The 19,717-nt window shown below is 46.3% G+C and overlaps 1 protein-coding gene across 1 annotated transcript in view; it reads right to left on the reverse strand.

Annotated features, from left to right (window-relative positions):
• Window positions 1-19,717, reverse strand: part of LOC128698835 (nephrin-like) — an 829,595-nt gene that overhangs the window by 69,988 nt on the left and 739,890 nt on the right. The window contains exons 9-11 of the mRNA XM_070097658.1: window positions 18,510-18,669; window positions 17,485-17,639; window positions 163-298 (exon numbers count right to left, since the gene is read on the reverse strand). Of these exons, the coding sequence (XP_069953759.1) occupies window positions 163-298; window positions 17,485-17,639; window positions 18,510-18,669 (451 nt within the window). The remainder of the gene's footprint in view (window positions 1-162; window positions 299-17,484; window positions 17,640-18,509; window positions 18,670-19,717) is intronic.

Raw genomic sequence — 19,717 nt, forward strand, 5'->3', positions numbered from 1 at the left:
GAAGCTGGTTACGTTACACTAAACATGCGCTGTATCAGCATTTCGCAAATAGCGCTTTTTTCAGTGGATTCTCCAATAATAATATAAAAGTAACAATGCTAGAATATCGACCCCATTTTAAAAACAAAGCATCATCCCTCATCGTCCAAAGATTTACTTTACCTGCTGGCTGAAGTGTGAAGGCGCAAGGATCACTCTGGTGTCCCACGATGTTCGAGGCCCAGCAGAACACTGTACCGTAGTCTCTGGCAGAATACGCCACGTAGCGAAGCCTTGACACTGAGCCCGTTACTGTATACTACAAAAAAGTGAATGTGCATTAGTTTTACATCGCATTAAAAAACGTTCTTTCATGCTTTTGTAAATAAAACTCATTCTTACTAGAATGTTGGTTTAAGGCTCATCATTCCTGCAGTAATTATGAAGTAAAAATTTCACTTCTCCTTTGGTACAAGTGAAAGAAATACTAATAATTTCTACTAGATTGTTGATTAAAGTAATACAGATCATTCTAACTGCAGTATGATTAATGAGAAAGAAATACGCATTATTCCCACTGCATAAGATTTGTTCAGATTTTTAACCCGGAGGGTTAGCCATCCAGCATAACCTATGAAAGTCTGTACGTCACCGAGGACTGTCTGTCTTATTTCCATTAGGTTCCTTCATTCTTGCCTCCTAGGATGTAACCAACACCAGTCTACTAACACCCAGGTACCTATTTGCTGCTAGGTGAAAAGGGACAGCAGGAAACCAGGGTACGGGTGGATGTGAACTCACGGCTAGTGAGTAGTAAAACACCAGACCAACGCGTTCCAATCGTGTCATAACGATTTCGTGAGTCAGGTAGAAGGAAACATTCAGTGTTTTCACCCGGCCTGAGATTGAACCTCGGACACCCAGTGTGTGAGGCGAGAGTGCAGCCTACGGAGCCATTCCCTAATATAATATTAGGGTAAGTAATAATCTTTATTTCAAAGAGGTTGATGTGGGTATACCAATTATTCCCTAAGAGGATGCTGGTGTAAGTTATAATTAGTTTTCCTAATAGAGTGCTGATATAAATAATGCTCAACATTTTCACTAGAATGTTGATGTAATACACATCATTGCTACTAGAATCCACGTGAAAGAAATTCTCATCATTCCTGTTAGTATGCTGTTGTAAATATACACTCATCTTTCACAAGAGGATTGATACCATTCAGAGTTAGTGTAAGTAATTCTGATCATTGGCACAATCTGGGGTAAAGAGAACTCATCATTCTTTTCAGAGTTCAGAAATTCCTCGTTGTTTGTAATTTCTATGAGGGTGATGAAGCATTATTCATTATATCTGTAAAGTGTTGATAAAAGAATCAGTTGGTGAAGTCTCAGCATCATCACGTTGATGTTGCGGTTCGAAATAATTATTTTTCATACAGGGTGCTGGTCAAAACACGGCTCCTCACTTTCGATTATATTTCGCCCATAACTTAAGAACCCCTTATCTGATCAGCATCAAATTTTTAACACAGGTGTATAGTAACGAGAACAAAATTTCTGGAAAATCTGAAATATTTACGTATCATATTACCTGGAGTTTACCTGGAGAAGGTTTCGGTGGTCCTCGACCCAACGGCTCGGTCCGAGACCAGGACTCATATGACTAGAGTTATTGAATTTTGTATAAAACCTAAATATTTGTTCTCCTGTATATAGCAAGAAAGAATTAAAATGATAAAAAAAATTTGAAGAATAGTGAAAACTCTGGTTTTTATGAAAAAAATGAAATTTCACAAAATTTGCAAATCTTTAATTAAATTCTGTGCAAGTGACTGTTGAGACATGCAGACTGTTGGTGCAGTGTTGGTGCAGTGTTGGTGCAGTGTTGGTGCAGTGTTGGTGCAGTGATGGTGCAGTGTTGGTACAGTGTTGGTGCAGTGTTGGGAACAGTGTTGTTGGGTACAGTGTTGGGTAAAGTGTTGGGTACAGTGTTGGGTACAGTGTTGGGAACAGTGTTGGTGCAGTGTTGGTGCAGTGTTGGTGCAGTGTTGGTGCAGTGTTGGTACAGTGTTGGTGCAGTGTTGGGTACAGTGTTGTTGGGTACAGTGTTGGGTACAGTGGTGGGTACAGTGTTGGGTACAGTGTTGGGAACAGTGTTGGTGCAGTGTTGGTGCAGTGTTGGTGCAGTGTTGGTGCAGTGTTGGTGCAGTGTTGGTGCAGTGTTGGTGCAGTGTTGGTACAGTGTTGGTGCAGTGTTGGGTACAGTGTTGGTGCAGTGTTGGGAACAGTGTTGGTGCAGTGTTGGTGCAGTGTTGGTGCAGTGTTGGGTACAGTGTTGGTGCAGTGTTGGGTACAGTGTTGGTGCAGTGTTGGGTACAGTGTTGGTGCAGTGTTGGGAACAGTGTTGGTACAGTGTTGGTGCAGTGTTGGGTAGAGTGTTGGTGCAGTGTTGGGAACAGTGTTGGTGCAGTGTTGGTGCAGTGTTGGTACAGTGTTGGTGCAGTGTTGGGTACAGTGTTGGTGCAGTGTTGGGTACAGTGTTGGTGCAGTGTTGGGAACAGTGTTGGTGCAGTGTTGGTGCAGTGTTGGTGCAGTGTTGGTGCAGTGTTGGTGCAGTGTTGGTGCAGTGTTGGTGCAGTGTTGGTACAGTGTTGGTGCAGTGTTGGGTACAGTGTTGTTGGGTACAGTGTTGGGTACAGTGTTGGGTACAGTGTTGGGAACAGTGTTGGTGCAGTGTTGGTGCAGTGTTGGTGCAGTGTTGGTGCAGTGTTGGTGCAGTGTTGGTGCAGTGTTGGGTACAGTGTTGGTGCAGTGTTGGTACAATGTTGGTGCAGTGTTGGTGCAGCGTTGGGTGCAGTGTTGGGTACAGTGTTGGGCACAGTGTTGGGTACAGTGTTGGTGCAGTGTTGGTGCAGTGTTGGTGCAGTGCTGGTGCAGTGTTGGTGTAGTGTTGGGTACAGTGTTGGGTACAGTGTTGGTACAGTGTTGGGAACAGTGTTGGGTACAGTCTTGGGAACAGTGTCGGGTACAGTGTTGGGTGCAGTGTTGGGTACAGTGTTGGGTGCAGTGTTGGGTACAGTGTTGGGTACAGTGTTGGGTGCAGTGTTGGGTACAGTGTTGGGTACAGTGTAGGGTACAGTGTTGGGTACAGTGTTGGGTGCAGTGATGGGTACAGTGTTGGGTGCAGTGTTGGATACAGTGTTGGGTGCAGTGTTGGATACAGTGTTGGGTACAGTGTTGGGTACAGTGTTGGGTGCAGTGTTGGGCGCAGTGTTGGATACAGTGCTGGGTACAGTGTTGGATACAGTGATGGGTGCAGTGTTGGATACAGTGTTGGGTACAGTGTTGGGTGCAGTGTTGGGAGCAGTGTTGGATACAGTGTTGGGTGCAGTGTTGGATACAGTGTTGGGTACAGTGTTAGGTACAGTGTTGGGTGCGGTGTTTTCTGTGCAGTGTTGGATACAGTGTTGGGTGCAGTGTTGGATAAAGTGTTGGGTACAGTGTTGGGTACAGTGTTGGGTGCAGTGTTGGGTGCAGTGTTGGATACAGTGTTGGGTACAGTGTTGGATACAGTGTTGGGTACAGTGTTGAGAGCAGTGTTGGGTGCAGTGTTGGGTGCAGTGTTGGGTGCAGTGTTGGGTGCAGTGTTGGGTGCAGTGTTGGGTGCAGTGTTGGGTGCAGTGTTGGGTGCAGTGTTGGGTGCAGTGTTGGGTGAAGTGTTGGGTGCAGTGTTGGGTACAGTGTTGGGTGCAGTGTTGGGTACAGTGTTGGGTGCAGTGTTGGGTGCAGTGTTGGGTGCAGTGTTGGGTGCAGTGTTGGGTGCAGTGTTGGGTACAGTGTTGGGTGCAGTGTTGGGTGCAGTGTTGGGTGCAGTATTGGGTACAGTGATGGGTACAGTGTTGGGAGCAGTGTTGGGTGCAGTGTTGGGTACAGTGTTGGGTGCAGTGTTGAGTACAGTGTTGGGTGCAGTGTTGGGTGCAGTGTTGGGTGCAGTGTTGGGTACATTGCTGGGTACAGTGTTGGTGCAGTGTTGGGTACAGTGTTGGGTACAGTGTTGGGTGCAGGGTTGGGTACAGTGTTGGGTGCAGTGTTCGGTACAGTGTTGGGTGCAGTGTTGGGTACAGTGTTGGGTTCAGTGTTGGGTGCAGTGTTGGGTGCAGTGTTGAGTACAGTGTTGGGTGCAGTGTTGGGTGCAATGTTGGATACAGCGTTGGGTGCAGTGTTGGATACAGTGTTGGGTACAGTTTTGGGTACAGTGTTGGGTGCAGTGTTGGGTGCAGTGTTGGATACAGTGTTGGGTACAGTGTTGGATACAGTGTTGGGTACAGTGTTGGGAGCAGTGTTGGGTGCTGTGTTGGGTGCAGTGTTGGGTGCAGTGTTGGGTGCAGTGTTAGGTGCAGTGTTAGGTGCAGTGTTGGGTGCAGTGTTGGGTGCAGTGTTGGGTGCAGTGTTGGATACAGTGTTGGGTGCAGTGTTGGGTGCAGTGTTGGGTGCAGTGTTGGGTGCAGTGTTGAGTGCAGTGTTGGGTACAGTGTTGGGTGCAGTGTTGGGTACAGTGTTGGGTGCAGTGTTGGGTACAGTGTTGGGTGCAGTGTTGGGTGCAGTGTTGGATGCAGTGATGGGTACAGTGTTGGGAGCAGTGTTGGGTGCAGTGTTGGGTACAGTGTTTGGTGCAGTGTTGGGTACAGTGTTGGGTGCAGTGTTGGGTGCAGTGTTGGGTGCAGTGTTGGGTACAGTGTTGGGTACAGTGTTGGGTGCAGTGTTGGGTACAGTGTTGGGTACAGTTTTGGGTGCAGGGTTGTGTACAGTGTTGGGTGCAGTGTTGGGTACAGTGTAGGGTGCAGTGTTGGGTACAGTGTTGGGTGCAGTGTTGGGTGCAGTGTTGGGTGCAGTGCAGGGAACAGTTTTGGGTACAGTGTTGGGTGCAGTGTTGGGTACAGTGTTGGGTGCAGTGTTGGATGCAGTGTTGGTTCAGTGTTGGGTGTAGTGTTGGGTGCAGTTTTGGGTGCAGTGTTGGGTACAGTGTTGGGTGCATTGTTGGGTGCAGTGTTGGGTGCAGTGTTGGGTACAGTGTTGGGTACAGTGTTGGGTACAGTGTTGGGTGCAGTGTTGGGTACAGTGTTGGGTGGACTGTTGGTTGCACTGTTTGGTACAGTGTTGGGTACAGTGTTGGGTGCAGTGTTGGGTAGAGTGTTGGGTACAGTGTTGGGTGCAGTGTTGGGTGCAGTGTTGGGTACAGTGTTGGGTATAGTGTTGGGCACAGTGTTGGGTGCAGTGTTGGGTTATGTGTTGGGTGCAGTGTTGGGTACAGTGTTGGGTGCAGTGTTGGGTGCAGTGTTGGGTGCAGTCTTAGGTGCAGTGTTGGGTACAGTGTTGGGTGCAGTGTTGGATGCAGTATTGGGTGCAGTGTTGGGTGCAGTGTTGGGTGCAGTGTTGGGTGCAGTGTTGGGTGCAGTGCTGGGTACAGTGTTGGGTACAGTGTTGGGGTACAGTGTTGGGTACAGTGTTGGGTGCAGTGTTGGGTGCAGTGTTGGTACAGTGTAGGGTGTAGTGTTGGGCGCAGTTTTGGGTGCAGTGTTGGGTACAGTGTTGGGTGCAGTGTTGGGTACAGTGTTGGGTGCAGTGTTGGGTGCAGTGTTGGGTACAGTGTTGGGTGCAGTGTTGGGTGCAGTGTTGGATACAGTGTTGGGTGCAGTGTTGGGTGCAGTGTTGGGTACAGTGTTGGGTACAGTGTTGGGTACAGTGTTGGGAGCAGTGTTGGGTGCAGTGTTGGGTACAGTGTTGGGTGCAGTGTAGGGTACAGTGTTGGGTGCAGTGTTGGGTGCAGTGTTGGGTGCAGTGTTGGCTACAGTGTTGGGTACAGTGTTGGTGCAGTGTTGGGTACAGTGTTAGGTACAGTGTTGGGTGCAGGGTTGGGTACAGTGTTGGGTGCAGTGTTGGGTACAGTGTTGGGTGCAGTGTTGGGTACAGTGTTGGGTTCAGTGTTGGGTGCAGTGTTGGGTGCAGTGTTGGGTACAGTGTTGGGTGCAGTGTTGGGTGCAGTGCTGGATACAGTGTTGGGTGCAGTGTTGGATACAGTGTTGGGTACAGTTTTGGGTACAGTGTTGGGTGCAGTGTTGGGTGCAGTGTTGGATACAGTGTTGGGTACAGTGTTGGATACAGTGTTGGGTACAGTGTTGGGAGCAGTGTTGGGTGCAGTGTTGGGTGCAGTGTTGGGAGCAGTGTTGGGTGCAGTGTTGGGTGCAGTGTTGGGTGCAGCGTTGGGTGCAGTGGAGGGTGCAGTGTTGGGTGCAGTGTTGGGTACAGTGATGGGTGCAGTGTTGGGTACAGTGTTGGGTACAGTGTTGGGTGCAGTGTTGGGTGCAGTGTTGGGTGCAGTGTTGCGTGCAGTGTTGGGTGCAGTGTTGGGTGCAGTGTTGGGTACAGTGTTGGGTGCAGTGTTCGGTACAGTGTTGGGTGCAGTGTTGGGTGCAGTGTTGGGTGCAGTGTTGGGTACAGTGTTGGGTACAGTGTTGGGTGCAGTGTTGGGTGCAGTGTTGGGTACAGTGTTGGATGCAGTGTTGGGCACAGTTTTGGGTATAGTGTTGGGTGCAGTGTAGGGTACAGTGTTGGGTACAGTTTTGGGTGCAGTGTTGGGTACATGTTGGGTGCAGTGTTGGGTACAGTGTTGGGTGCAGTGTTGCGTGCAGTGTTGAGTGCAGTGTTGGGTGCAGTGTTGGGTTCAGTGTTGGGTACAGTGTTGGGTGCAGTGCTGAGTAGTGTTTGTTGCAGTGTTGGGTGCAGTTTTTGGTGCAGTGTTGGGTGCAGTGTTGGGTACAGTGTTGGGTGCAGTGTTGGATGCAGTGTTGGGTGCACTGTTGGGTACAGTGCTGGGTACAGTGTTGGGTACAGTGATGGGTGCAGTGTTGGGTACAGTGTTTGGTGCACTGTTAGGTACAGTGTTGGGTGCAGTGTTGGGCACAGAGTTGGGTACAGTGTTGGTTACAGCGTTGGATGCAGGGTTGGGTGCAGTGTTGAGTACAGTGTTGGGTGCAGTGTTGGATGCAGTGTTGGGTGCAGTGCTGGGTGCAGTGTTGGGTACAGTGTTCGGTACAGTGTTGGGCACAGTGTTGGGTGCAGTGCTGGGTGCAGTGTTGGTACAGTGTTGGGTGTAGCGTTGGGTGCAGTTTTGGGTGCAGTGCTAGGTACAGTGTTGGGTGCAGTGTTGGGTACAGTGTTGGGTGCAGTGTTGGGTACAGTGTTGGGTGCAGTGTTGGGTACAGTGTTGGGTGCAGTGTTGGGTACAGTGTTGGGTGCAGTGTTGGGTGCAGTGTTGGGTACAGTGTTGGGTACAGTGTTGGGTACAGTGTTCGGGGCAGTGCTGGGTACAATGTTGGGTGCAGTGTTGGGTACAGTTTTGGGTGCAGTGTTGGGTACAGTGTTGGGTACAGTGTTAGGTACAGTGTTGGGTACAGTGTTGGGTACAGTGTTGGGTACAGTGTTGGGTTGCAGTGCTGGGTACAATGTTGGGTGCAGTGTTGGGTACAGTGTTGCATACAGTATTGGGTACAGTGTTGGGTACAGTGTTGGGTACAATGTTGGGTGCAGTGCTGGGTACAATGTTGGGTGTAGTGTTTGGGTACAGTGTTGGGTACAGTGTTGGGTACAGTGTTGGGTGCAGTGTTGGTGCAGTGTTGGATGCAGTGTTGGGTGCAGTGTTGGGTACAGTGATGGGTGCAGTGTTGTTACAGTGTTGAGTACAGTGTTGGGTACAGTGTTGCTTACAGTGTTGGGTTCAGTGTTTGTACAGTGTTGGGTGCAGTGTTGGGTGCAGTGCTGGGTGCAGTGTTGGTACAGTGTTGGGTACAGTGTTGGGTGTAGTGTTGGTACAGTGTTGGGTACAGTGTTGGGTGCAGTTTCGGGTGCAGTGTTGGGTGCAGTGTTGGTACAGTGTTGGGTACAGTGTTGGGTGCAGTTTCGGGTGCAGTGTTGGGTGAAGTGTTGGCACAATGTTGGGTTCAGTGTTGGGTACAGTGTTGGGTGCAGTGTTGAGTGCAGTGTTGGTACAGTGTTGGGTACAGTGTTTGGTACAGTGTTCGTTGCAGTGTTGGGTACAGTGTTGGGTACAGTGTTGGGTGCAATGTTAGATACAGTGTTGGGTGCAGTGTTGGGTGCAGTGTTGGGTGTAGTGTTGGGTGCAGTGTTGCGTACAGTGTTGGATGCAGTGTTGGATGCACTGTTGGGTACAGTGTTGGGTATAGTGTTGGGTGCATTGTTGGATGCAGAGTTGGGTGCAGTGATGGGTACAGTGTCAGGTACAGTGTTGGGTGCAGTGTTGTTGGGTGCAGTGTTGGGTGCAGTGTTGGGTGCAGTGTTGGGTGCACTGTTGGGTGCAGTGTTGGGTACAGTGTTGGGTGCAGTGTTGGATGCAGTGTTGGGTGCAGTGTTGGATACAGTGTCGGGTACAGTGTCAGGTACAGCGTTGTGTGCAGTGTTGGGTGCAATGTTGGATGCAGTGTTGGGTGCAATGTTGAATGCAGTGTTGGATGCAGTGTTGGATGCCGTGTTGGATGCAGTGTTTGGTACAGTGTTGGGTACAGTGTTGGTAGTAGTGGAAGTGGTAGTAGTGGAGGGGGTAGTAGTGTAGGTGTTAGTAGTGGAAGTGGTAGCAGCGGAGGTGGTAGTAGTGGAGGTGGTAGTAGTAGAAGTGGTAGTAGTGGAGGTGGTAGTAGTAGAAGTGGTAGTAGTTAAGGTGGTAGTAGTGGAAGTGGTAGTAGTGGAAGTTGTAGTAGTGGAGGTGGTAGTAGTGTAGATGGTAGCAGTGGAAGTGGTAGTAGTGGAGGTGGTAGTAGTGTAGGTGGTAGTAGTGGAAGTGGTAGTAGTAGAGGTGTTAGTAGTAGAAGTGGTGGTAGTGGAGGTGGTAGTAGTAGAAGTGGTAGTAGCGGAGGTGTAAGTAGTGTAGGTGGTAGTAATGGAAGTGGTAGTAGTGGAGGTGGTAGTAGTGTAGGTAGTAGTAGTGGAGGTGGTAGTAGTGGAAGTGGTAGTAGTGGGGGTGGTACTAGTGTAGGTGGTAGTAGTGGAGGTGGTAGTAGCGGAGGAGGTTGTAGTGGAGGTGGTAGTACTTGAGGTTGTAGTAGTGGAGGTGGTAGTATAGGTGGTGGTAGTAGTGGAAGTGGTAGTAGTGGAGGTGGTGGTAGTGGTAGTAGTGGAGGTGGTATTAGTGGAGGTGATAGTAGTGGAAGTGGTAGCAGTGGAAGTGTTAGTAATGGAGGTGGTAGTAGTGTAGGTGGTAGTAGTGGAAGTGGTAGTAGTGGAGGTGGTAGTACTGTAGGTGGTAGTAGTGGAAGTGGTAGTAGTGGAGGTGGTAGTAGTGGAGGAGGTAGTAGTGTATGTGGTAGCAATGGAAATTGTAGTAGTGGAGGTGGTAGTAGTGGTAGTAGTGGAAGTGGTAGTAGTGGAGGTGGTAGTAGTGTAGGTGGTAACAGTGGAAGTGGTAGTAGTGGAGGTGGTAGTAGTGTAAGTGGTAGTAGTGGAAGTGGTAGTAGTGGAGGTGGTAGTACTGGAAGTGGTAGTAGTGGAGGTGGTAGTAGTGGAAGTGGTAGTAGTGGAGGTGGTAGTAGTGTAGGTGGTAGTAGTGGAGGTGGTGGTAGTGGAAGTGGTAGTAGTGGAGGTGGTAGTAGTGGAGGTGGTAGTAGTGTAGGTGGTAGTAGTGGAGATGGTAGCAGTGGAGGTGGTAGTAGTGGAGGTGGTAGTAGTGGAGGTGGTAGTAGTGGAGGTGTTAGTATTGGAGATGGTAGTAGTGTTAGTAGTGGAGGTGTTAGTATTGGAGATGGTAGTAGTGTTAGTAGTGGAGGTGGTAGTATTGTAGGTGGTAGTAATGGTAGTAGTGGAGGTGGTAGTACTGCAAGTGGTAGAAGTGGAGGTGGTAGTAGTGTACGTGGTAGTAGTGGTAGTAGTGGAAGTGGAAGTAGTGGAGGTGGTAGTAGTGGAGGTGGTAGTAGTGATAGTAGTGGAGGTGGTAGTACTGGAGGTGGTAGTAGTGATAGTAGTGGAGGTGGTAGTAGTGGAGGTGGTAGTAGTGGTAGTAGTGGAGGTGTTAGTAGTGGTAGTAGTGGAGGTGGCAGTAGTGGTAGTAGTGGAGGTGGCAGTAGTGGTAGTAGTGGAGGTGGCAGTAGTGGTAGTAGTGGAGGTGGTAGTAGTAGTAGTTGTGGAGGTGGTAGTAGTGGTAGTAGCGAAAGTGGCAGTAGTGGTAGTAGTGGAGGTGGTAGTAGTGTTAGTAGCGGAGGTGGCAGTAGTGGTAGTAGTGGAGGTGGTAGTAGTGATAGCAGTGGAGGTGGTAGTAGTGGTAGTAGCGGAGGTGGCAGTAGTGGTAGTAGTGGAGGTGGTAGTGGAGGCGGTAGTAGTGGAGGTGGGAGTAGTGGAGGTGGTAGTAGTGGAGGTGGTAGTAGTGGTAGTAGCGGAGGTGGCAGTAGTGGTAGTAATGGAGGTGGTAGAAGTGGAGGTGGTAGTAGTGGAGGTGGTAGTAGTGGTAGTAGTGGAGGTGGTAGTAGTGGTAGTAGTGGAGGTGGCTGTAGTGGTAATAGCGGAGGTGGCAGTAGTGGTAGTAGCAGAGGTGGTAGTAGCAGAGGTGGCAGTAGTGGTAGTAGATGAGATGGCAGTAGTAGTAGTAGTGGAGGTGGTAGTAGTGGTAGTAGTGGAGGTGGTAGTAGTGGTAGTAGCGGAGGTGGTAGTAGCGGAGGTGGCAGTAGCGGAGGTGGTAGTAATGGTAGTAGTGGAGGTGGTAGCAGTGGAGGTGGTAGTTGTGGTAGTAGTGGAGGTGGTAGTAGTGGAGGTGGTAGTAGTGGTGGTAGTGGAGGTGGTAGTAGTGGTAGTAGTGGAGGTGGTAGTAGTGGTAGTAGTGGAGGTGGTAGTAGTGGTAGTAGTGGAGGTGGTAGTATGGGAGGTGTTAGTAGTGGTAGTAGTGGAGGTGGTAGTAGTGGAGGTGGTAGTAGTGGTAGTAGTGGAGGTGGTAGTAGTGGTAGTAGTGGAAGTGGTAGTATGGGAGGTGTTAGTAGTGGTAGTAGTGGAGGTGGCAGTAGTGGTAGTAGTGGAGGTGGTAGTAGTGGAGGTGGTAGTAGTGGTAGTAGTGGAGGTGGTAGTAGTGGTAGTAGTGGAGGTGGTAGTACTGGCAGTAGTGGAGGTGGTAGTAGTGGAGGTGGTAGTAGTGGTAGTAGCGGAGGTGGCAGTAGTGGTAGTAGCGGAGGTGGCAGTAGTGGTAGTAGCGGAGGTGGTAGTAGGGGAGGTGGCAGTAGCGGAGGTGGTAGTAATGGTAGTAGCGGAGGTGGCAGTAGTGGTAGCAGCGGAGGTGGCAGTAGTATTAGTAGTGGAGGTGGTAGCAGTGGAGGTGGTAGTAGTGGTAGTAGTGGAGGTGGTAGTAGTGGAGGTGGTAGTAGTGGTAGTAGTGGAGGTGGTAGTACTGGTAGTAGTGGAGGTGTTAGTAGTGGTAGTAGTGGAGGTGGTAGTAGTGGTAGTAGTGGTAGTAGTGGAGGTGGTAGTAGTGGAGGTGGTAGTAGTGGTAGAAGTGGAGGTGGTAGTAGTGGTAGTAGTGGAGGTGGTAGTAGTGGTAGTAGTGGAGGTGGTAGTAGTGGTAGTAGTGTAGGTGGTTGTAGTGGAGGTGGTAGTAGTGGTAGTAGTGGAGGTGGTAGTAGTGGAGGTGGTAGTAGTGGTAGTAGTGGATGTGGTAGTAGTGAAGGTGGTAGTAGAGGTAGCAGTGGAGGTGGTTGTAGTGGAGGTGGTAGTAGTGGTAGTAGTGGAGGTGGTAGTAGTGGTAGTAGTGGAGGTGGTAGTAGTGGAGGTGGTAGTAGTGGTATTAGTGGAGGTGGTAGTAGTGGTAGCAGTGGAGGTGGCAGCAGTGGTAGTAGCGGAGGTGGTAGTAGTGGTAGTAGTGGAGGTGGTAGTAGTGGTAGTAGTGGAGGTGGTAGTAGTGGAGGTGGTAGTAGTGGAGGTGGTAGTAGTGGTAGTAGTGGAGGTGGTAGTAGTGGAAGTGGTAGTAGTGGTAGTAGTGGAGGTGGTAGTAGTGTTAGTGGTAGTGGAGGTGGTAGTAGTGGTAGTAGTGGAGGTGGTAGTAGTGGTAGCAGTGGAAGTGGTAGTAGTGGAGGTGGTAGTAGTGGTAGTAATGGAGGTGGTAGTAGTGGTAGTAGTGGAGGTGGTAGTAGTGGTAGTAGTGGAGGTGGTAGTAGTGGAAGTAGTGGAGGTGGTAGTAGTGGTAGTAGTGGAGGTGGTAGTAGTGGTAGTAGTGGAGGTGGTAGTAGTGGTAGTAGTGGAGGTGGTAGTAGTGGTAGTAGTGGAGGTGTTAGTAGTGGTAGTAGTGGAGGTGGTAGTAGTGGAGGTGGTAGTAGTGGAGGTGGTAGTAGTGGTAGTAGTGGAGGTGGTAGTAGTGGTAGTAGTGTAGGTTGTTGTAGTGGAGGTGGTAGTAGTGGTAGTAGTGGAGGTGGTAGTAGTGGTAGCAGTGGAGGTGGTTGTAGTGGAGGTGGTAGTAGTGGTAGTAGTGGAGGTGGTAGTAGTGGAGGTGGTAGTAGTGGTAGTAGTGGATGTGGTAGTAGTGGAGGTGGTAGTAGTGGTAGTAGTGGAGGTGGTAGTAGTGGTAGCAGTGGAGGTGGTTGTAGTGGAGGTGGTAGTAGTGGTAGTAGTGGAGGTGGTAGTAGTGGTAGTAGTGGAGGTGGTAGTAGTGGTAGTAGTGGAGGTGGTAGTAGTGGTATTAGTGGAGGTGGTAGTAGTGGTAGTAGTGGAGGTGGCAGTAGTGGTAGTAGCGGAGGTGGTAGTAGTGGTAGTAGTGGAGGTGGTAGTAGTGGTAGTAGTGGAGGTGGTAGTAGAGGAGGTGGTAGTAGTGGAAGTGGTAGTAGTGGGAGTAGTGGAGGTGGTAGTAGTGGTAGTAGTGGAGGTGGTAGTAGTGTTAGTGGTAGTGGAGGTGGTAGTAGTGGTAGTAGTGGAGGTGGTAGCAGTGGTAGCAGTGGAAGTGGTAGTAGTGGTAGTAGTGGAGGTGGTAGTAGTGGTAGTAGTGGAGGTGGTAGTAGTGGTAGTAGTGGAGGTGGTAGTAGTGGTAGTAGTGGAGGTGGTAGTAGTGGTAGTAGTGGAGGTGGTAGTAGTGGAGGTGGTAGTAGTGGTAGTAGTGGAGGTGGTAGTGGAGGTGGTAGTAGTGGAAGTGGTAGTAGTGGTAGTCGTGGAGGTGGTAGTGGTGGTAGTCGTGGAGGTGGTAGTAGTGGTAGTCGTGGAGGTGGTAATGGTGGTAGTCGTGGAGGTGGTAGTGGAGGTGGTAGTGGTGGTAGTCGTGGAGGTGGTAGTGGTGGTAGTCGTGGAGGTGGTAGTAGTGGTAGTCGTGGAGGTGGTAGTAGTGGACGTGGTAGTAGTGGTAGTAGTGGAGGTGGTAGTAGTGGTAGTAGTGGAGGTGGTAGTAGTGGTAGTAGTGGAGGTGGTAGTAGTGGAGGTGGTAGTAGTGGTAGTAGTGGAGGTGGTAGTAGTGGAGGTGGTAGTAGTGGTAGTAGTGGAGGTGGTAGTAGTGGTAGTAGTGGAGGTGGTAGTAGTGGTAGTAGTGGAGGTGGTAGTAGTGGTAGTAGTGGTAGCAGTGGAGGTGGTAGTAGTGGTAGTAGTGGAGGTGGTAGTAGTGGAGGTTGTAGTAGTGGAGGTGGTAGTAGTGGAGGTGGTAGTAGTGGTAGTAGTGGAGGTGGTAATAGTGGTAGTAGTGGAGGTGGTAGTAGTGGTAGTAGTGGAGGTGGTAGTAGTGGTAGTAGTGGTAGTAGTGGAGGTGGTAGCAGTGGTAGTAGTGGAGGTGGTAGTAGTGGTAGTAGTGGAGGCGGTAGCAGTGGTAGTAGTGGAGGTGGTAGTAGTGGAGGTGGTAGTAGTGGAGGTGGTAGCAGTGGAGGTGGTACTAGTAATAAAACTGGAGTATTTACAAGACATTTTGCTACTTTTAATATAAGTATATTACACCATAATTTGATGTCATTGCACTGTTTTTACCTTCACGTCGGTGTGATGCTTTTGAACCAAAGTACTAATATTATGCTTCCCTTTTCTTGGATCGAACCTGAAGGTAGTAGCGTGGAGAGGTCTTGTGATGTCCCGTTCCTCCACCCCTCCCCTCCCCCCCCCTCCCTTCTTCACGCAGATGCCTGAAGGCTTCCCATTCCTGTGGCGCATTACGACACCTACTGGTTCAGTGTTGTCACCAGTTTAAAATAGATTCTATAAGTCATCAGTCTATAATTTCTGTGTCCTCTACTAAAATGGGTGAAATTTTTTGGGCGGGTTTAGTCTGTGTAGTTGCACATTTTGTTTTATTCACTGCAATTTGAGGTTGAAGCCTCTTGTTACTGTGTGTTGTTGACACAGGAAGCCTCACCTTGATTACAAGCACTCTAAGTAAAGTACCAATCTTATTAATTATTTTTTTTAGTGAAGTAACTGAAGACATCGTTTTTGATCAGGAATAACTCAGAGTTTATTACTTCATTTGGTTATCCTAGGATAAATCTACATAATGTACTTTTAGTTACACGTAACATCTGTGTTGCCTCAACACCATTGTAAAACATATTTATTGATATACATTCTTACCTACTTAATTAAACCTTAGACGGTGGTCGGTCTTATTTAACGAAAAGTTTTGATTGAAATTAGGCTTCAGCAGGCACCAATTTGCAAGATCTGGTCACAGACCGGGCCGTGGGGGCGTTAACCCCTTAAACACCCTCCAGGTATACTCCAAGTAAACCAGGAAATTTAAAATTCGAATTTCAGGCTGTTTTGTAAACCTCATCCGATTATCTTCACTTGTCAATGATGATCCCTTAATAACGTCAACTTTTAGCTGCTTTTAAGATAGTATGCTGGTGTATTTTAGGATTTTGGTCTCTCTAAAATGTCCTGAGATGCAACTGCCATGAAATGCAACTGCCATGAGATGCAACTGCCATGAGATGCAACACCGGCTTCAAAGCCGGTGTTTCTTAGTATAGGGGTTGAATTAGTTTTGAGCTCTGTGTCCTTTAAGTCATTTGTGACAACATGTAAATATCTTTTCTGACTTGTTTGAAATGATAATTCTGAATATTTTTCTGTACTAGAAATATATCTCGGACTCTGCATTATTTCCTTCGCTTGCAATGACGTACAGGTGGCTGGAGTTGACGTTAACCTCGCCAACTTATTTACACAAGTAGTTTAAAAAGGAAACCATACCACGGGCGGGGATAGAACCCGCGATCAGAGAGTCTCAAAACTCCAGGCCGTCGCGTTAGCCACTGGACCAGCTAGCCACAATAAGATTCGTCCAACATGGTATATTTCTACACCATAGGAAGGTTAGCATAGGCGCCACTGTGACCACAAATGCAGGTTTTTACAGACGAATCTCCAGCTAGCGTGGCCGTGACGAACTCTAGATGAAGACCCCTCAAAGCCGTTAACATGTTCGCGGGTTCTACCCCGCCCGTGGTATGGTTTGTTTGCAATCGTGTCATTACGATTAGTTAAAAAAGACTCTTGAGCAAACACTAGGACATATCTTTTAGAAAATATTTCTGTCCTGGGAACTTGACCACTTCTTTGATACAAAGAATAAGCCTATATATACTATTATACTTAACCAATATATGTTAGAAACGAACGAGGTCCCCAGGACGGCAACGTGATGCAATACTAGGACAGTTTCCTTTGGTCGCACGGACACCGACGTCCATCCAGTAAATAAAATTAGTTAAATCAACTTAATGATAGTTTATGTATTCATAACATCTGTGTGTTTATAACAGTTAAGAAACAGATGTAAATGGGAAACTTGAGGAACTGCTTTTAAAGCTATAGTTTCTGGATGCATTTTTCGATTAGTTTCAACCCTTTAAGCTTTGAGAACCTGATAATGTAACTTCTGAGTGTCGTCAGTCATAATGTGCTGGTGGATTATATGATGTACTCGGTACTAGTGAAAGTAAGAATGCATTTTTTATTTATCTTCAAAGTTGGTCTTTCATAGTGGAAAGTCTGAATTTCATTTGGACTGTGTATATCCTAATTTTGCGATTTTTATTTAAAAAAAAAATAGCTTCACATCTATAACTCTGATGTTTAACTAAGAAACTTATACCTCACTGCACAATTCCAGAGGCATGCACTGTGGTACAGTGGACTCGGGTTATGCATTACTGGGACACCTTTCACGGTTGACGCCGGACTGAAATATATAGTTTCTTCTGTAATGTAATGGAGAACATATCAACTAGAGTGTTGGAAAAATAGTAATACTCCTCATTCCCATTTAGGTGCTGGAAGTAATTATTATTACCTCTAGCATACTGCTGGAAATAATGGTCACCATTCCTGCTAAGGTGCGATAATCACCATACCTATTATGGTGCAGTTGTAAGTTGTAAGTACTAATATTGGTAGAATTACCGATAATATGTTAAGTAAAAGGACACATATTGTTTGTAACTGCTTGACAAAGCTCCTGGAGGGCGAAACGTTGCCACAATAAATATGTGACATTAATTGCATTTGTGTCCTTTTACTAAGCAAATAACACGTTATTATTTTAACAAAGGTGCTGGTGTATTTAATACTTTCCATTACGCTGCATGTCTAATAAATACTGACTATTCAACTAAGGAGCTGCTCTGGAGTAGGTAATACTCATCAGTAATATTCATCATTCGTACTAGGTTAATGTTATAAATAATACTTATTATTTCTCTAGTGCACTGGTGTAAATTATACTCATCATTCCTACTAGGATGATGATATAAGTAATACTCATCATTCCTCCTTGGGTATTGATGTAAATAGTACACATCATTCGTACTAGAAAGCCGGTGTAAGAAAATGCATCATTCCTAGTTTGGCACAGTTGTCAGTAATACTCATCATTCCAGCGTGAGTTTGCTGTAGGTAGTACTCATCTTTTCCATTAAGTTGCTAGTATAAATTAATACCTATCATTCATAGTATTGTTGTATTGTAAGACACTATCATCATTCATAGTAAGGTGCTGATGTAAGTGCTGCTAATTCTTACTAGGATGAAAGTGTAAGTAATTCTCACCATTTTGTCCGGGTATTTGAGTAAGTATTACTCATTATTCCTAATCAGTAAATGAAAAGTAATTATTCATACTGATGACGAAGCGCTTAACATGTAAGTCCTATATTTCCTGGGAAATTTCACGTAATTCTGTTTGTTCTTTGAATGGAAGAGTTGCTTAATTTCCGTATATCGAGATCCTTTCCACAGCAACAAGGCGGGGTCCCTTCCCCTTAGAAGTTTTTATTTCCACAGCAACAAGGCAGAGACTCTTCCCCTTAGAAGCTTTTATTTCCACAGCATCAAGGCAGAATCCCTTCCCCTTAGAAGTTTTTATTTCCACATCATCAAGGCTGAGTCCCTTCCCCTTAGAAGTTTTTATTTCCACACCATCAAGGCAGAGTCCCTTCCCCTTAGAATGATCTATTTTACAGAATAATTAACATTCCATTGTGAGTAGCCTCTCACCTCACCGGGCCTGAAGTTTGTCGAGTCCACAGTGTTGTTAAATAACCAGAAGAAAGTGACATTCGCTGGGTATGCATCCACCGAACACTGTAGTGTCACAACCTCTCCTTCTACAGCAGTCACCGTCACGCGCTCCTGTGCACACACTGGTCCGTCTGTCAGAACACCAGACCACTACAGTAATATAACAGAAAAATTACACGCCTTTAGCATTCATAGTCATTTATTACTTTTCTATTTTTATTCCATTTCGATTAATAAAATTTCCTGTTAAGAATATCTTTGGGTTTCCTGATATAGAACTCTCAAAATGTCAGCTTCCACTATAGGCTATTTTATCCACCAAATAAATTAACATGTATGTTGTAGATTGTAAAATTTTTATCAATACGATGGTTTACCTACGTTAATTTGTCATAGCTATGGGAAATCCTTTGTCAATTGTCCAGGTAATTTAATCATGCAATTTTTCGAATATTTTATCATTTTTTTTCTCCCTAAGAGTGCATAGCTGAAAAGAAAACTTGATTATTTACATTTCCTTTGTCAGTGTTTGTAAAGCAATGATAACTTTCTCTTAAATACGAATTTGTTGGTCCCTCCTAATATAATTTCCATGAAAAGTTAAGTACTCACTAAATTCTGACCCTCAGAACATACGCAACAGAAATAAATAAACTATACGTCGAGCGTCATTATGCACGCGCTATCAGTCATAAAGGTACTTAAATTCTAAGTATCTGAGGATATGCACACTAAATTCTGAACATTAGAAGTTGTTGACACTAAATACTGCGATTTAGCGTGTTCTCATATTATATACTGAACACCAGAAGATTCACTGTATACTTCCAGTATATACAGATCATTACACCGTACATCAGAATGTATTTCCCCAATATTCTGAGCATCTAAATACTAAGATTCAGTAGACAATTATATAATATGCTGATCATCACGTACTCATCATGCAGTCAGTGCCAGAAAGTACTCACATTGTATACTCAGCATCAAAGAGTACTTACATTGTATACTAAGAGTGAGAGGGTTGCTACGAGAGGTACCGACGACATTAGTAGCTGAGCAAGTGTAGGTACCAGCGTCTGGACGCTGAACACTCTGCAGCACCAGGTTGGTCCCTCCTACCAACACACCAGCTGCCTTGTGGTGTCGAACCTCCGTCTCCTGGTACAAGGGAAAGTCAAAGAGTTATTGGAGGAAGATCAAAGGAAAGAGCAAACAGATCAATAGACAGAGAATTGGGGAGGAATAAAGAGAGAGACAGACAGACACAGACAGACTTCTTTGAAAACTAGAATCTACAAATTATATCAGTGATTTACTATATTATTTATATTTCCTGCTCTAAATCCTGTATCATATTTAGATCAAAATCGATACCAAGACTTCAGAATTCCCAGTTTTATCTGAAAAAGACACTTTTATTAGTAATTTTTATGAATATACTGTTCCAATCATGGCCTCAGTTGTTTTTAATATTTATTTTTTACAGAATCTTACTTTCGTTAAATAATTATATAAATATGTATTTTTCTAATTGCTCTATGGCTTAATCTGATGTTGTGCAAGAAAGGTATAAAATACCGACAAGATGAAAGTTAAGACACATGTGCAACATCTGGTTATCATTATTGTAGACGTTTCGCCATCCAGTGGCTTTATCGATACAGATTCTAGGACATAATTAGAAGACAGTAGAACTATATACAAAAGAGGAGGTAATCAGTCCCTCTACAAGACCTTCACGGCTGCTACAACTAACCCATCCCTTTGGGTAGGACCTTCTTCCACTGGGGGATCCCGCCTACCAGTGACTATGCCCTCGTCTGCTACACGTCCTTATCCACTGACGCCTATATAACCGCCAGTCTTCTTGCCTGTGCTCCAGATTCTCCACCACCACGATGCTGTGAACACTAACTCCGAGGCTGAGGGACTGATTACCTCATCTTTTGTATATAGTTCTACTGTCTTCAAGTTATGTCCTAGAATCTGTATTGATAAAGCCACTGGATAGCGAAACGTCTACAATGAAGATAACCAGATGTTGCACATGTATCTTAACTTTCTTAATCTGATGTTATATAGTTTCCTCTTGTTGCAACTCTAAATGTAAAAAGATATATTCCTTCAGGATTCTAATAATGGAAATGGTGTGAAACGAATACCAACTCTATAAGCAAAACATATATATGAATGGTATACAATGGTG

Source organism: Cherax quadricarinatus, chromosome 59 (assembly GCF_038502225.1).
Source record: "Cherax quadricarinatus isolate ZL_2023a chromosome 59, ASM3850222v1, whole genome shotgun sequence".
In the NCBI taxonomy this organism is placed as follows: Eukaryota; Metazoa; Arthropoda; class Malacostraca; order Decapoda; family Parastacidae; genus Cherax; species Cherax quadricarinatus.